Below are 16,019 nucleotides of genomic sequence, written 5' to 3' on the forward strand. Positions count from 1 at the left end.
TCTAGAGGTTAGTTTCCCTATTTGGCATTTGGACATGACACTTAGGGATATGGTTTAGAGGTCACTATGGTAGCGCTGGGTTGACAGTTTGACCAAACGATCCTGAAGGTCTCTTTCAGTTTTGAGGATTTTGTCATCAAAAGGATGAATTCATCCAACCTAATTACTTTCTGTCTTAGGTTACAATATAAGATGTACCCAAAAGTATATACTCTATCACCATCTTCATAAGCTGTTAAAACCAGGTGGGGCAGTGTTCTTTATCTCCTCCACAACTCATCCCTCTGGGGCGGAGGGCGGGGGGGGACAGATATATTCTGCTAATGGGCCATCAAGCCTCATTGCATGACTGATAAAATTACATCGTCCCACTGTGAGATGCTGTGCCCAAATGGCTACTAGATTCCCAGAGGACAAGAGCTCCATAGCCGCCACTGGACCTTCAGAGGAAGATCAAACCGTTCTACAGAATCACTGCCTTCAACAGAACCACATCTGACACTTAACAGGATTGCAGCCACCAATTAATCAGACTGCTACCAATACCCTAACAGGGTGTCAGATTGTATTCTGACTCCATCAGTGCTTCTGTATTATTAAATGTGTTTTAATTCTCCTATTAAATTGTATTTCTGACTTGGGATCTCCCGCTGGTTTGCTTCGAAACTAGTATACTTTCCCAGAGTAAAATTAGATTGTTTACAGAAAAGCCTGGGTTCAGAGGTTTGCTTACACACACTTTCAAAAGGAGCAGTTATGCTCCTATCTGCAGGTAATAAGTAGGTTTTTTTGGTGTTTTTTTTGACTTTTCTGAAGAACTTTCTGAATCTTTCAAGGAAGGTATTAAGCACTGAAACTAGTGTCCTCTGAAGTATTTTTCCCTATCTATTACATAAGCATCCTGTCAGATTCAGGTCTTTTTCCCTGTTTCTACAGTCTAAGATAAGAGATTCCATCAGAAGATATTCCCGTAAGAGGGAAAATTTCATGTCCAATAGCTTTCTACAAAGAAAGTAACATTTATGCCACATTTGCCTGCCACAAAATCAGAAGTCGAACAATTTTGCATTGTGGCTATCAATGCTAGTGCATCACTTTCGAAATGACTAGATAAACATTTTAGTGGAATAAAGACTGTGTAAACCCAAGGAGTAAACTGAGGTGCTATGATTCTACCTGAAACTCAGATGAAAAGGAAGATCCATTTCTTTCTGCTTACAGCTTTGGTCTTTCCTACATCACTCCATAAGTAAGCAGGCATTACAGAGAGCTGAAAAGTTTTGCTCTTCAAAATTCATCTGTGGTCTGAGAACACGGATAACTGTTGTATATACAGCCTATTTGAATTTTTTCTTTAATGCAATGATATCATCACAGAGTTAACTGAGGAACAGTCTGCTGTAGAGGCAGGAAAGCTGTAAGAAGCTCCAGGAGTCAGTGCGACTTTCAACTGGTCAGTAACTAACAAGTCTGATTCTGTTGCCAAATATAAATAGGCAGCTTTACTATAACAGATCTATAGACCTAAACATAAAGGAATTTATGAACAGCATACAATAAGTAAATGATTTCTGAATATGCACTTACCTTTTTTTTTTCTGACACTGTTATTCTCTTACATATTCTCTTTAACACAAAGTTTTTGACTGATAGCACTCCAAATTTATTATATGGCATTTGACATAGCATATGCTTGCAAAATTCTATTTATTTGGCTTACACGTGATATGAAAGATAACATTATACTCCTTGGGGCTCTGCATTGTAGCTTGTCATACAAAGCAAACCCCAATGCCACAGATCAAGACGATGCTTTATGCATATCAGGCAAAAGAGAATAAAATCAACAAAATGTTAGCCACAAAATTTTACTCATACTGTAAATCTCTAGTACTATATTGTAGTATACATTTTAATAATGAACATTGCAGAAGTTATCTGTAATCTGTAATTTTAGCTATACAGCACCTTTTAAGTTACACAGCACCTTTTAAATACACAGCATGGTTGCAAACTCACCGTAGTAATGCTCCCTTTCCTTTCTTCTGGAAGAAATGGGCATGCTTTCATCTGTATTTCTCTAACAGCAGCTGTCATGTTGTACCTTTCAGGGCTATTTTTAATGAAGACCTCACACTGTGTTGTAACCACCAATGCAGGAGCATCACTTCTTGTTAAATCAGCCACAAACACAATCTCTGGATTTTTAACAACAATGTTCATTTCCATTGTAGATACAGGCTGCACAGATGCTTCAGAAATATAAATAAGATTAGTTTAATTGTTCAAAGATTAAATCTCAATTATTTTCTTGTTGATTTAATTATTCATATAATTAATTTTTATAATTAATAACAATAATTACAATAATTATTTAATTCTTGTAACTTATAGGGAGGCACTGACTACTCAGGGGTAAGACCTAGCATGACTACTGTTAGCAAATCTGTAGATCCCTGCAACTGACATTTCTAGCCTCTTCATTGCAGACACAAAACCACTTAATATCTAATTAGTCTTGGATACAACAGAAGACTCCACAAAGTCTCTCTGTCAAAATGAAAAGGATAACCACTGTTGAATGAAAATGACAAGTATCACCACTGTTACTATCTCTGACATTAACAAATGTATCAGCTTCACTCCATACCTACATCTGCCAACTCTGATAAGAGTTTTACAAAAAAGCTGGGCACATTTTCTGCTCTCTGGAGTAGCAAATGCTCATTTTCCCACAGGAGAATAATGCAGCATTATTGATGCCTAATGTAAACACTTGCAATAAAAATACACTTTCATATAAGACTTCCTTTCTGTTCAGACTTTGATCATCAGCAAATAATCACAAAAGGCCTGGCTGAGAGGGACACAACTACAATATTTAGAGCACAGGAAAACACCACCAAAGAACCAGAGCTCTTTGGTCTCTGATGACAACTATCTGAGCCTGGAAGCATAAAAAGAATATTTCCTGCTCTGATGCTGTAATGGACCAATTTTTGTTGTCAGGTACTCAAGCTAAAAATCTATTTTCTGATGTAGGAAGAAATGCACATCACTGGAGAACTGAAATGACATTTCTAGGCAGCAGCATCAGGCAGGCCAATTCCACATGTAAGCACAATATATACAATATGCTCCTCTATTAATCCCATTTTATTTTAAACATACATTCTTAGGTATCCTCTTTCTCTAGTAAGACAAGACTTCATTTGGAAAGAAATACTAAAGGTCATTAATCTGTTTCCATGATGCAAAGAAAGCAATATCAATGGTTACAAGCCGTTCTATACATATAAACATAGGAAATAGCTTAAAAAGAGTACTGTATTTTTTATGTATTACAATATCAAAACTGAGCTGATATTCAAATGCAGATTTTAAACTATTTCGAAGTGTATACTGGCATATACCTTGGTCCTTTACAGGTAATGACTGCTGTTTGAGATTTCTTTGTGCAGCACTTTCTGCATTAGCCTTTAGAAATATATCTGCTACAGTAAGTAGAAACTCCATGCTTGCACAAAGGTATATCTCTTGAACAATAACATCAAGAGCAGTGCCATCTCTCCCCTGTTTGTAGTTTACATCCACCATAACTTTCTTTTCAAATCCATGTTTCATTTCCACCATTCTGAAACACAATTAAGGAGGTATTTAAGGAAACAATAAAAAGCCAGCTACAAATACTGAAAAACACTTAAGATTCTCATTCCAGATGCAATACATTAAGAAGACTGAATTTAAAAAGCAATGCAAATAATTTTAGAACATGACTGATAAAAACAGCAGCACTAAATTTTTGTAACTTTAAAACTAACTGGAATCCCATACTGGTAACTAAAGATGTTAATAATTTAACAAGACAAACCATCATATTTCCTTTACATATCAAAAGTATGCATGTAAGTATGTATGTATGTATGTAGGTTTACATATCAAAAGCACTACATTTTACTGAAGTTTGTTACTATTTATGAGACATCATCTCAGTCTTACTTAGAACTTCATTAAAGTGGAAAGTGGAATTGTTTTCTATGCACATTTGTTAAATTTATATTTAAAGTTCAGTTTATTTCATTTTTTGTATCTAGCACTGGTCTCTCACAAAAACATGGAACAAAAGGCATGTGAAACACATACATGCACAGAAATAAGTACTTTAAGAACTCCTACACTAAAACAATTGCAGTTTTAACAGAATACTAATGAAATGTAAACATTATGAACTCTGTCTAACTCCAATAAGCAGTAAATTATGTAAAATTACAGACCTTGGTGTAGCCTTCTGGATGGCCTGTCTTTTATCATCTAATGTACAGTTTGCCAGTTTGACTGAAGCATTCATTGAACCATCTGATAGCATTTTCAGAGCAGCTGACATGAGAACTAATTTAAACTCTGCAAGCTTCAAAAGGTCATCTCTCTGATCCAAACTGTTAACCTGTTTAAATGAAACATTTGTAGATTTCATTATGGGTAGCAAAAATAATAAATAGGTGTGATATACAGTTTTACTTTAATTGATGATATTTTCAAAAATAATAAATTAAATAAACCCACTAATAATTCAAAATGTTGGGATCTTTAGCTTGATAACCACAAACAACCACAACCACATACAAGACGAAATTTTCAAAATGCAAAGCTTTGCCCTTCTATCATCTTTCTAAAGCAAGTCAACATAAGTGAGAGACCTAACTTTACAATAACTTACAAGCTTTTAGTCAGAAATCTAGTGACAAGTTTTGTAAATTTAAACCAAGATGAATATAAATGTATTCCTATTGACAAATTTAAGAATCATTCCCCACCATTTTGTGTGTGTCCATGTACCCATCTCTACATGTAATTAATTAATATATTTCATTCCTCTGCATATTTTTCTTCCCAAACTATATTTTAAATTAAAAGAAATTTTCATCAGATTTTTGTCAGATGACAGAGGATGCTACCTATTACATGCTACCACTGGCTATTCTATATCCTGTAGTATCTGCCAAGAAATTTAGATAAAATAGCTGTTCTCTCATTTCCATCACATTTATTATTATTGCTAGAACACACTTTCTCTGTCACAAATTAAGCTATTCTTGTTCAGAATTTCGAGGACTCTAAGCAATCTTAAAGGTGCTCATTACTCTTTGTAACCAAAATTATATTTACCTGTTTTGCATTTGGACTATACAACACTAAAGTCAGAGAGTCAAATCTGAAGTCCAGTTTTAGTGTTGTTTTTATTTTCATAGGTGAATGCAATTCCACCACAGCTGATGTCACAACAGTTACACCTTTTAGGAATCAAAAAAATGGTTAATATTTAGAAAATTACCTGACTGCAAATAAGGAAAAAACACAACAAAATATCCTCGCTTATGACCATAAAGACAGCAACTTAGTTTTTTCTCCACATGTAAATCCACTCACACTTAGCATATGTTTATCATACTTTATGTAACTACTTTTGGCAAAATCACACATTTGAGAATATAAAATTTATATTCACCCCTTACGTATTCAACATGAGATTTTTACCATCTTTAAAACTCAAATGTACAACTTCCAGTTAACACTACTGTGTGCAAGAGTGCTACAAAGAATACAAATTTACTTTCCTCCTCATTTGTTCATCTGCCACATTGTTGCTGGTTTTCATGTGTAATAAAGGAGTTCAACAAAAGATGGCTTTCTTTACTTGCTTTTCTTTCTACTGTGTGCTGAGTCGATGGGCAGTGACATGTATCAAAAAAGAACAACTTTCAGGGGTGTCATCAAACAGATCTAAATCAGGACAGCAAGGAAACCACCATATAAAGGAAAGAGAGTAAAATGGTAGCTTTCCAAAGTTGGGATGTTAACAAATGCAGTCAAAAGACTTTTAAGTGCTGCCTTGCATTATGGCCAGGATAACAAGACCTTTACATTACATGTCATGCTCCAAAACTCACTTCAGTGGCTCACTTGCCCCTATTCATTATTATTACTGTCAGATATTGCTCAAACCACAATGTCAAGATAATAGGTCCACTAGCAGCCAACCAACCTCATCAGCTAAGGAGGTATTTAGTGACAGCAACCACAAGAGCAGCATCAGCGGCTACAGCTGGCACGGCAAAATACCTCAAAGAGCCTGGCAGGCTCTTGAGTCAGGGAAACCTGAGATGGGAGACCTGGCAGGGCCCAGGAGCTCTCCTAAGTGAGGCCTACATGGTGAGAGCCTCTTGTCATCAGACAGAGGGAGGGGATCTAAAAGACAAGGGGTAAATGGAAATAGGTGCCTGCTGGGGGCAACAGGAGAATCATCTCCTTTGCCTTCACAGGTAACCTTAGGAAATAGGTATGAGGCTCCAGAATCTGAGGGTGAAGTAAATGATAGTGAAGGTGAAGGTCTACCTGGGGAGTTGCCCAAAGCAAGTCAGTCAACCAAACACATCACAATTTCAGGTTAAGAAAGAGAGAAAGAAAAGTAATTGTTGCAACTCTCTTCTGAGAGGAACTGAGGGCCCTGCATGCCAGCTGGACCCATCCCACAGGTCTGCTTGCCTTCCTGGGCCTCAGGTAAGAGGTACTACCAAGAGGCGGGATCTTGGACACAAGTTGTGTTCTCTTCTGTCCTGTCAAGTAAATCATGCAGATGAATACCTTGGTAATGCAATTCTGTGTTACCATCAGAATTTTGGTTTTGCTCATCATTGGTCAGGCTATAGAACACTGAGCCTGCTGGCACCAAACAGAGTTTTCCTGTCTCAGAGGGGAAAAGGGCTTTAGCTCAGGAATTAGCAGGGCTTGTTGAGAGAGCTTTAAGCTAGATTTGAAGAGAAATGAGGACAGGGCCAGGCTTGACAGAGATAAGGTGTGGGAAGGGGAGAACTACAGTGACCACTCAAGCAGCAAAAGGAGGCTTAAGAGAGAATACTTTCAGTGAATATAAGCATCCGAAGACGTAACCACAAGACAGACTAGGGGGCATCCCTTTGCACAATCAAATACTTCTATAATGTGCCTGTGCACTAATGCACACAGTATGGAAAACAAACCGGAGAAACGAGAAGTGCAGTCAAAGGACTTAGACCTAATTGCTATTACACAGATGTGGTGGGATAACTCACATGACTGGAATGTTGTCATGAAGGGCAATATTCTGTTTAGGAAAAACATTCTATGTGAGCAAACACCCAGAATGTATCAAGCTCTGTCTTGTGGTGGATGATGAGCAAGTCAAAAGCTTATGCGTCAGGATAAAAGGGCACACCAATAGGGATGACACTGTTGTGGGTGTTTGCTACAGGCCATCTGAGCAGGAGAAAGAAGTGGATGAGGCCTTTGACATGCAGCACAAAGCAGCCTCAGAAACACAAACCCTGGTTCCACTCTAACTACCCTGACATCTGCTGCAGAGCCATCACTCTGAAGCACGAACAGCCCAGCAGGTTGCTCAAAAGCATTGATCACAGCTCCCTGTCAGGGATAGTGGAGGATCCCACAAGGAATGTTGTAGCTGTTTGACATCACACTAACCAGCAGGAAAGGCCTTGTGGGGGATGTGAAGGTTGGGGGCAGCCTTGGCTGGATAGTGATCATGAGATTGTGGAGTTCCAGATTGGGTGAGGAATGAACAAGGCACCAAGTAAGAGTGCAACCATGGACTTCAGGAGAAATAACTTCAGCCACTTCAGAGAATTCTCTTGGAAGAATCTGTGGGAACAGGCCCTCAAAAGCAGGTCTGTTCCCCTAAGCAGAGGGGAACAGCAGGGGCTGTTCCCCTAAGAATCACTTCCTCCAGGCTCAAGAACTGGCATCCCAATGCAGGCCAGTGAGCAAGAAATCAGGCAAAGGGGCAAGAGACCTCCATAGATGAATGAAGAGCTTCTGCCACTACTCACACATAAGTAGGAAATACATTGGAGATGTAAGTGAGGTGAAGCTACTTGGAATGCATATAGAGGGCCCTGACAGGATACATTTATGAATGCTGAGAAAGCTGACTGCACACATTCATTTTTGAAAGGCTGTGGTGATTAGGAATGATGCCTCAGGACTGGAAGGAACCAAACGTCATCCCAGTCTTCAAATAGGGCAATGGAGGAGAACCCACGGAACTACCAGCCAGACAGCCTCACTTCAATCCCTGCAAAGGTGATGGAGTGCTGCATTCTGGAGGCCATCTCTTCTATGCCCATGAAAGACAAAAAGGAGTAGTCAGCATGGATTCACCTAAGGGGAATCATGCTTGACCAACATGATATCTTCTATAACTACCTGGATGGATGAGGTAAGAGCAGTGGTTATTGTCTACCTTGACTCCAACAAGGCTTTAAATAATGCCTCTCACAACATCCTCACTGGCAAACTTGTGAGTGTTGCCTGGATCAGTGGATGGTAAGATGGACAGAGCAGAAAGTCATGGACAGGAAGTTCCAAACAGAACTTCTTTACTGTGCAGATTACCACACACTGGCACAGATTGCCCAAAGAGGTTGTAGAGTCTTCTTCACTGGAGATATTTAAGAACTGCCTGGACACAATCCAGCGCCATGTGCTCTGGGATGACCCTACATGAGCAAGGGGGTTGGACCAGATGACCTGCTGTGGTCTCTTCCAGCATGACCCATTCTGTCATTCTGTGAGATCCTCTACACTGAGTCAGTAGAGGATTATTACTCAGTAGAGGATTATTACTCCTGATTATTACCCACTTCTGTTTGTACAGGTTGGCAATTAGAAGGTTGAGGAAAAAAGTCCTACAGCAATTGGAAAGGACTTCAGGATGACTGGTTGAAGGCACAGGAGCATAAGGTGGTGTTTTCCTTGATCCCATCAGTAGCAGGGAAGAATGCTGAAATGAACAGGAGAACCCCCCTGATGAACACAATGCTTGAAGGCTGGTGACATCAGTGGAATTTTCTTTTTTTGACCATGAGGCAACTGATGTAATACTAGGACTGCTGGGGACAGATGAGGTTCATTCGTCTCAAAGGGGAAAAACAATTCTTGCCCATGAGTTGGCATGAGTTAAGAGGACTTTAAACTAGGTTTGCAGGGGGGTGGGAAAAAGACCAAGCTCACTTAAGATGAGCCTGGGGGTAGGATGCCAGGGTTAGGAGTAAAATCAGTAACCCAGCTGAAGTGCAACTACACCAATGCACACGATATGGGTTACAAACAGGAGGAGCTGGAGGCCACTGTGCAGCAGGAAAGCAATGACAGAAATGTGGTGGGATGAGCAGAGTGCTGCACTGGATGGCTACAAGCTCTTCAGAAGGGACAGGAAAGGAAGGAGAGGTGTGGGGAGACTCTGTACAGTAGGAAGTGTTGTGAGTGTACAGAGCTCAAGGCTAGCAATGAGAAAGTTGAGTGCCTATGGGTGACAGTCAGGGGAAGGCTGAAAAGGCAGATATCCTGGTGGGAGTCTGTTATAGACCACCCAACCAGGATGAGGAGGTGGATAAACTATTCTATGATGTGATGCTGATGTTTCATGACTGTCAGCCCTTGTTCTTGTGACCTGCCAGATGTCTGCTGGAATTCAACACCAGAGAGGAGGCAGTCTAGGAGATTCCTGGAGTATGTGAAGATAACTTCTCAACACAGCTGAGAAGTGAGCCTACCAGGGGAGCTACCCTGCTGGATCTGCAGCTTACAAACAGAGAAGGGCTGGTGGGAGATGTTGTGGTTGGAGCCATCTTGAGCACAGAAACCATGACACAACAGTTTTCAATACAAAACAAAATGTGTCAACAAAATTTGGACTTCTGGAGGGCAGACTTTTAGGACACTGGTTCAGACAGTCCCTTGGCAATAAGCCCTTAAAACAAAAGGGGTCCACGAAGTCTAGATGTAGTTTAAGAATGAAATCCATAGTTTCTATGGGCTGGCCTGGCTGAATAGGGAGGAACTCAGGGGAAAAAATGAGACTTTTGGAAGAAGAAGCAGGCAAGTGGAAGAAAAGTACAAGGATGCTGTTAAGTTGCACAGAGAAAATTAGCAAGGTTAAAACTCAGCTAGATCTCAATCTGACCATTGCTGTGAAGGAAAATAAATACAAATAAATATATATAAATGTATATATATATAAATGTTTTTATAAATATGTTAACAACAAAGAGCAGGCAAAGGAATAATCTCTACCCTTCACTGGATGTGGAGGAGTACCCTGCCACCAAGGATGAGGAAAAGGCTGAGGTACTTCATGTCTTCTTCACCTCAGTCTTTAAGAGTGAAAATGGTTATTCTCTGGGCAACTAGCCACCTGTGCTGGTAGACAGGGTCAGAGAGTAGAAGAAACCTGCTCCAATCCATGAGGAAGTAATTAGTGAATGCTGTGCCACTCAGGTGTTCACAATTCTATAGGATCAAACAGGATTCAACCTAGGGTGATGATGGAGTTGGCAGGGGCTCACCAGGGCACTCTCCATCATTTATCATCAGTCCTGGTTAACTGGAGAGGTCCCAGATGACTGGAGATTGGTCAACGTGATGCCCATCTACAAAAGAAAGATCCAGGGAACTACAAGCCTGTCAGCCTGGCCTTGGTGCTGGGGAGGGTTATGGAGCAAATCATCGTGAGTGTGATCACATAGCACAAACTGAACAACTAAGGGATCGGGGTCCAGGTCCAGAATGGTTTCAGAATGGGTTCAGGAAAGGCAGGTCCTACTTGACGAACCCATTCTCCTTTTTCAACCAGATGACTCATCTGGTTTAAGAGAGAAAGGCTGTAGATGTTAACTACCTGTGCATTAGTGAAGTCAATGCTTTCTCCCACAGCATACTTCTGGAGAAGCTGGCAGGCCAGAGCTTGTACAGGTAAACTCTTTGCTGGGTTAAAAACTGGCTGGATGGCTGGACCTAGAGAGTGGTAGTGAATGGAATTATATCCAATTGGCAGATAGTCACCAGTGGTGGAATCCAGAGCTCAATATTGGGACCACTTCTGTTTAACAACTTAATATTAGGGATTTGGATAAGGGGATCAAATGAGTCTGAGTCAGTTCACAGATGACACCAAGTTGGGCAGGAGTTTTGATATGCTGGAGGATTGGAAGGCTCTGCAGAGGGGTCTGGACAGGCTGGATAATGGGCTGAGGCCAATGGTATGAGGTGAAGTGCCAAGTTCCGCTCTTGGATCACAACAACCCCAGGCAGTGCTACAGGCTGAGGACAGAGTGTCTGGAAAGCTGCTCAGGGGAAAAGAACCTGAGAGTGCTACTCAGTAGTGTCTGAACATGAGCCAGCTGTGCCCAGATGGCCAACATCATCCTGGCCTGTATCAGGAACAGTGTGGGCAGCAGGACCAGGACAGCAATTGCCTGCCTGTACTCAGCCTTTACTGAAAGTGAGGCCACACTTCGAATCCTGCTTCCAGTTCTGGGCCCCTCACAAAACAAAGACATTGAGGTCCTGAAACATGTCCAGGCAAGGACAATGGAACTGCTGAACAGTCTGCAACACAAGTTATATGAGGAGTGGCTGAAGGAGATTGAGGTGTTCAGGCTAGAGAAAAGGAAGCTCAGAGGAGCCCTATTGGTCCCCACAACTACTTGAAAGGAGGTTGTAGCAAGATGGGCAGCTGGTCTCTTTTCACAGACACCTAATGAGTGACAGGGTAAGATGATACAGCCTCAAGCTGAGAGAGGGGAGGTTCAGGCTGGACATCAGGAAGAGTTTCTGCTCAGGAAGGTGGTGTAGTAACCATCCCTGGAAGTATTCAAGAAGACCTGGACGTGGCACTTAGTGCTATGGTTCCATTGACATGGTGGTGTTTGGTCAAAGGTTGCATTTGATGGTCTTGGAGGTCTTTTGCAGCCTTTATTATTTTGTGATTCTACATTATTGGTATACACAGATAAATCTGGCATCCATTTTTAAATGCAATTCCAACAGAAGCCACATATTGACAATAATACCTAAAATGCCGGATGATGTAATTTTAGAAAATATTACCTGCAGAGTGCTGAGAAGTACCATGCATTTCACTAGAATGACTAGCTGATGCTTTCGATTCAGGGAAAGCTGTTGATGCACCAGAGCTTTCACCCGCATTTTCATTTAGTGTCCTCAGTATTGTGGTAATATCTTCCTGACTGAGAATGAGCTTTAAAAAAGATTGGAATGGACATCAGAACAACTCTGTTCACGTAATGTTTGGTAACTAAAATCTGGGCTTACAAGTAAACAGATAAATCAAATTAATCTCATCTGAGTCTCTGTTTATGACGCTGAACATTTTTCTCAAATTCACAAAACTCCTTACAGTAATTTCTAGAAATCAGAAATCAGTCACACATTATTTTGTTTTCATCTACGAACTTTCCCTACCAAGTTACAATTTAGAAACTGGAATGTCAGAACACGTACACATACAGATTGACTTACAGTTGACCAAAATTTTTACCTGCATTTAGTCACAATGCACCTTACAGTAATACTTACTTTACAGTAATACTTACGAGTTCTATTTCAAAATATGGCAAATTGGTTTTCCTCACACACATCACAACCTTTCTATTTTTAATGTTAAATTTAAATTATATTCTGTTTAAATTTCAATTTACTTTTTTTTATGCTAAATTAAATCATGCTAGGATGAATCCCATTTGGCCCCATAGATCTGTGAGTGCCTATGTGGCACAGCAGGTCATTAATAACTCTTCAGGTTTGTCATAGGTACAAATTCAGCACTGCTACTGAACAAACCAATAAACCCCAACTTTTCCAATACTTCATTGGAAGACACTGATAGATAAAAGAATAAGCATTTTTAACTAGCAACAGTAATTCATAGTACAAAGTCTGCCTGGAATATCACAGATGAAATACAGACCTTAAATTAGAACCAAAATCTATTCATTTTCTTTTCACCTATGAAACAACAAAAGCTGTTCTATCTCTATGTCTTAAAATCAAACAATACTTTAACTACTGAGCTTGAACTTTTATAGAGAAAAATGAATCTGTTTTCCAGAAATACTGTAACAGTTGCTTTCAGAAACAAGTGCTTACATTCATAGGCTTGAGCCGGCCAGATATTTCAATATCAGGAACTTCATGATACCATGCAGCAGCTAAATTTCGTTCAACAGCTACTTCCAGATTGACTGGCTGCAGCAACTGTACTTCAGTTTGCAAAGAATCTTGCTCATAGTAAGATCTGTGAAAAGAAGTAAAATGCTGCCAGCTTTCGCATATTTCACATTCTAAAAAACACATGTCTGTCTTTTCCTCATCCTTTTAAATAGTACTATAAAACTCCCTTTATACTACTCCAAGTAGCTCTAGTTGAAGCCCTTCTCCACCAAGTGCACCTCCTTCCTTTGTAGGGAGGAGGTATCAGGCACATACTAAGCATGCAACACACAAACTCTTGTCAGGACCTCTTACCTGCTCTCCAGTGGAGAGCAAGTCCTTCTTTCTTCCATACTCTCCAACTGTGTTTGAAAAGTCCCTTCCATTCCCGCTCCCTCCATGAACCCCCTGCACCAAGGACCATTTTTAAACAGTTCTTAATGGCTGTCTAACTGAGGACCTTTGCTGCTATGCATAGCTTGAAAATCCCATCAAAACAGTCTAATTCAAATAGGTATAGCCTGTCCCAAATTTATGAATAATGCGTAACTCTATAGTACTACAAAATTTATCCTGAACAATGACTTGCTTCTATTTAAACACGCGCAGATTGCTCCTTTTCCTGAACCATACATTTTCATTGCTTTAAAAAAAATTCATTTGTTGTTATAGTCCAAGATAATAGTCAGCCAGTCAGCAACCATTAACGACTTATTTAACTATTCCTTGACGCTCTCTACCTGAAGAATCCCAAAAGGATTAAATGAATTCTAAAAATATTGACATTACATTACCTGTATAACTTCAGTTCACTCAATTTCACCGTCATAGAGTCAATAACAGGTGGAAGAGTACATCGTGTTTTTGTTTTAGCAATAAAGAATTGGTTCTTCACAGTGATTAGACCAAGATCAGCCACCAGGACATTTGCAGACATTGCTGACTGTGGAATTATCACAACAGGTGCCTTGATATTGATATCCAGCGCTAAACGGGAACTACGCTCTGCTAACCCTTTTACACCTGTAGCTGCTTTCTCTGCTGTTCGAACAGTTGCCTCAGTAAAAGCTTCCTTGGCAGCTTGAAAGTTATTTATAAAAGCCTAGGAAAGGAATACAGACATCAGGAATTAATTATTAAGAATTACAATACTTCAAAAACACTATAAATCATAGTTATTTAAACAGCAAACCATCCTAAAATGTTATTTTTGCTATACATTTTGTCCAAATTCTTTAATAGGATAATCTTCCCTCAAGTATGATAAATTATGCATATATAAAAATAAATTTCTATACCAAATATTTGGAAAATTAGATGGTAAGAGCAATGACCTTGTAACATGACTTGTAGGAACTACATTTTATCTAATCATATGAGCAGCAGAAGATTGATTTATGAGCAGCATTTATGGAAAGGGCATTAATTTTCATGGTTTCTTACTTATATTTCAGTGTTCTAAATAATGAATGGTATGTATATTTAACAGCTGTTACAAACGTTCTAAGACAAACATTATTATTAACCATAGTAAACATTTTTGCTTACTCATGTGCTCCACAGTAACAAACATATGTAGAAGAAAAATAAGCCATCAAGCCCAACCATCAATCCCAGTAAACTTTTTTACAATAGTATATAAAAGCTCTTATACAAATGGACACCACCCCATATGGAACGTCTTATCCCTTTCTTGCTCTGACAACTTCACCTGGATGATAAGAAACAGTATCTGGAAAATTAAACTTACCAAAACAGATGAAACAAACTTGTTGACAAAAACTACCTGAATACACCCAACAGTTAGGTAAATACGATTGTCAACAACATCCATATTTGTATATGCAATGCCATCTGTAGCATTCACATATGATACCATTCTGAAGTTGAAGACTTCTTTTTCTGTGATGTAAAGAGCCTTAAGAAGAAAAAAAAACATTATCTTAACTGTAAAAACTTACATATTGGAGAAACTTAACTTCAAAACAAAACATAGTACCTCACACCACTAAGACATTTTTACTCCAAGTATCTCAACAATATATGAAAAAAAAAATCAAAATTTTAAAATCCATTGAAATAGCTGCAACTATTAAGTTGACATCTCAGCTTGAATAATTCTCTTCACAAAAGCCAACACAGTAAGAGGCTATGAGCAGTTAAATATCAGTTACACAAATTAATGTCAGTCTAATCATCACTGGTTGTAAGTGCAAAATTATTCTGTCATATAGAGAATACTACTCCCAGCAAGTACATAAAACATGACTGAAAAAAGTCACAGTAGAGAGTAGAGTCTAAAAAGTAAGTTTAATTTAGCATCCATTCAAAAAGAAAATCAACAATACATGCATACACCTACCTTTTTATACAACGCTTTCTCATCAGAATCCACAATACTGATGTTCTTCAATTTTGCAGTCACATCAGTTGCTGCTTTCTTCATGATCACTTGGCTATCCAGACCTCAAAAACAAGACATACAAAATCCATACACTATAGTGCTTACAAAGTTTTGTGCTTTTGTGATTAAAGTTTTGTTCCTACCTTCAATGTGAATTTCAGCTATTCTACGGTTTTTCTCTCTGATAAAAATACGCAAACATGATAAATCCGCACAGATAATGAGGTCAATAATATCTTCACATTTTGATTTTTTTGATGCTATGGGAAATAAAAAATAACAAAAGTTACCATTCTTCAATGAGGACATGTACTGTTTTAGTTTTTAAACTGCACAGCAAGTAAGAGGTTGATGCTCCTCAGGTATAAGGTAACAGCCATAAGGCCATCAAATGCCTTAATTTATACCAAGGAAAAAACAATAAAAACCTGACAAAAATTTATGGCTTTTCTATTTACATTGACTTAGTGCCTCCAATACATAGCAAATGTAAGCCTTGATCTATGTGTCAGAAAACTGCACATGGCTAAGCATACAATCGTATAAATAC

The 16,019-nt window shown here is 39.1% G+C and overlaps 1 protein-coding gene across 1 annotated transcript in view; it reads right to left on the reverse strand.

Moving 5' to 3' along the window:
• The window catches only part of VPS13A (vacuolar protein sorting 13 homolog A), a 108,213-nt gene that overhangs the window by 47,221 nt on the left and 44,973 nt on the right, over nucleotides 1–16,019 (reverse strand). The window contains exons 30-39 of the mRNA XM_066569822.1: nucleotides 15,613–15,729; nucleotides 15,428–15,531; nucleotides 14,816–14,983; nucleotides 13,860–14,167; nucleotides 13,003–13,150; nucleotides 11,944–12,094; nucleotides 5,167–5,291; nucleotides 4,275–4,444; nucleotides 3,414–3,634; nucleotides 2,020–2,252 (exon numbers count right to left, since the gene is read on the reverse strand). Coding sequence (XP_066425919.1) covers nucleotides 2,020–2,252; nucleotides 3,414–3,634; nucleotides 4,275–4,444; nucleotides 5,167–5,291; nucleotides 11,944–12,094; nucleotides 13,003–13,150; nucleotides 13,860–14,167; nucleotides 14,816–14,983; nucleotides 15,428–15,531; nucleotides 15,613–15,729 — 1,745 coding nt within the window. The remainder of the gene's footprint in view (nucleotides 1–2,019; nucleotides 2,253–3,413; nucleotides 3,635–4,274; nucleotides 4,445–5,166; nucleotides 5,292–11,943; nucleotides 12,095–13,002; nucleotides 13,151–13,859; nucleotides 14,168–14,815; nucleotides 14,984–15,427; nucleotides 15,532–15,612; nucleotides 15,730–16,019) is intronic.

This window comes from Molothrus aeneus, chromosome Z, assembly GCF_037042795.1.
Source record: "Molothrus aeneus isolate 106 chromosome Z, BPBGC_Maene_1.0, whole genome shotgun sequence".
Classification (NCBI taxonomy): domain Eukaryota; kingdom Metazoa; phylum Chordata; class Aves; order Passeriformes; family Icteridae; genus Molothrus; species Molothrus aeneus.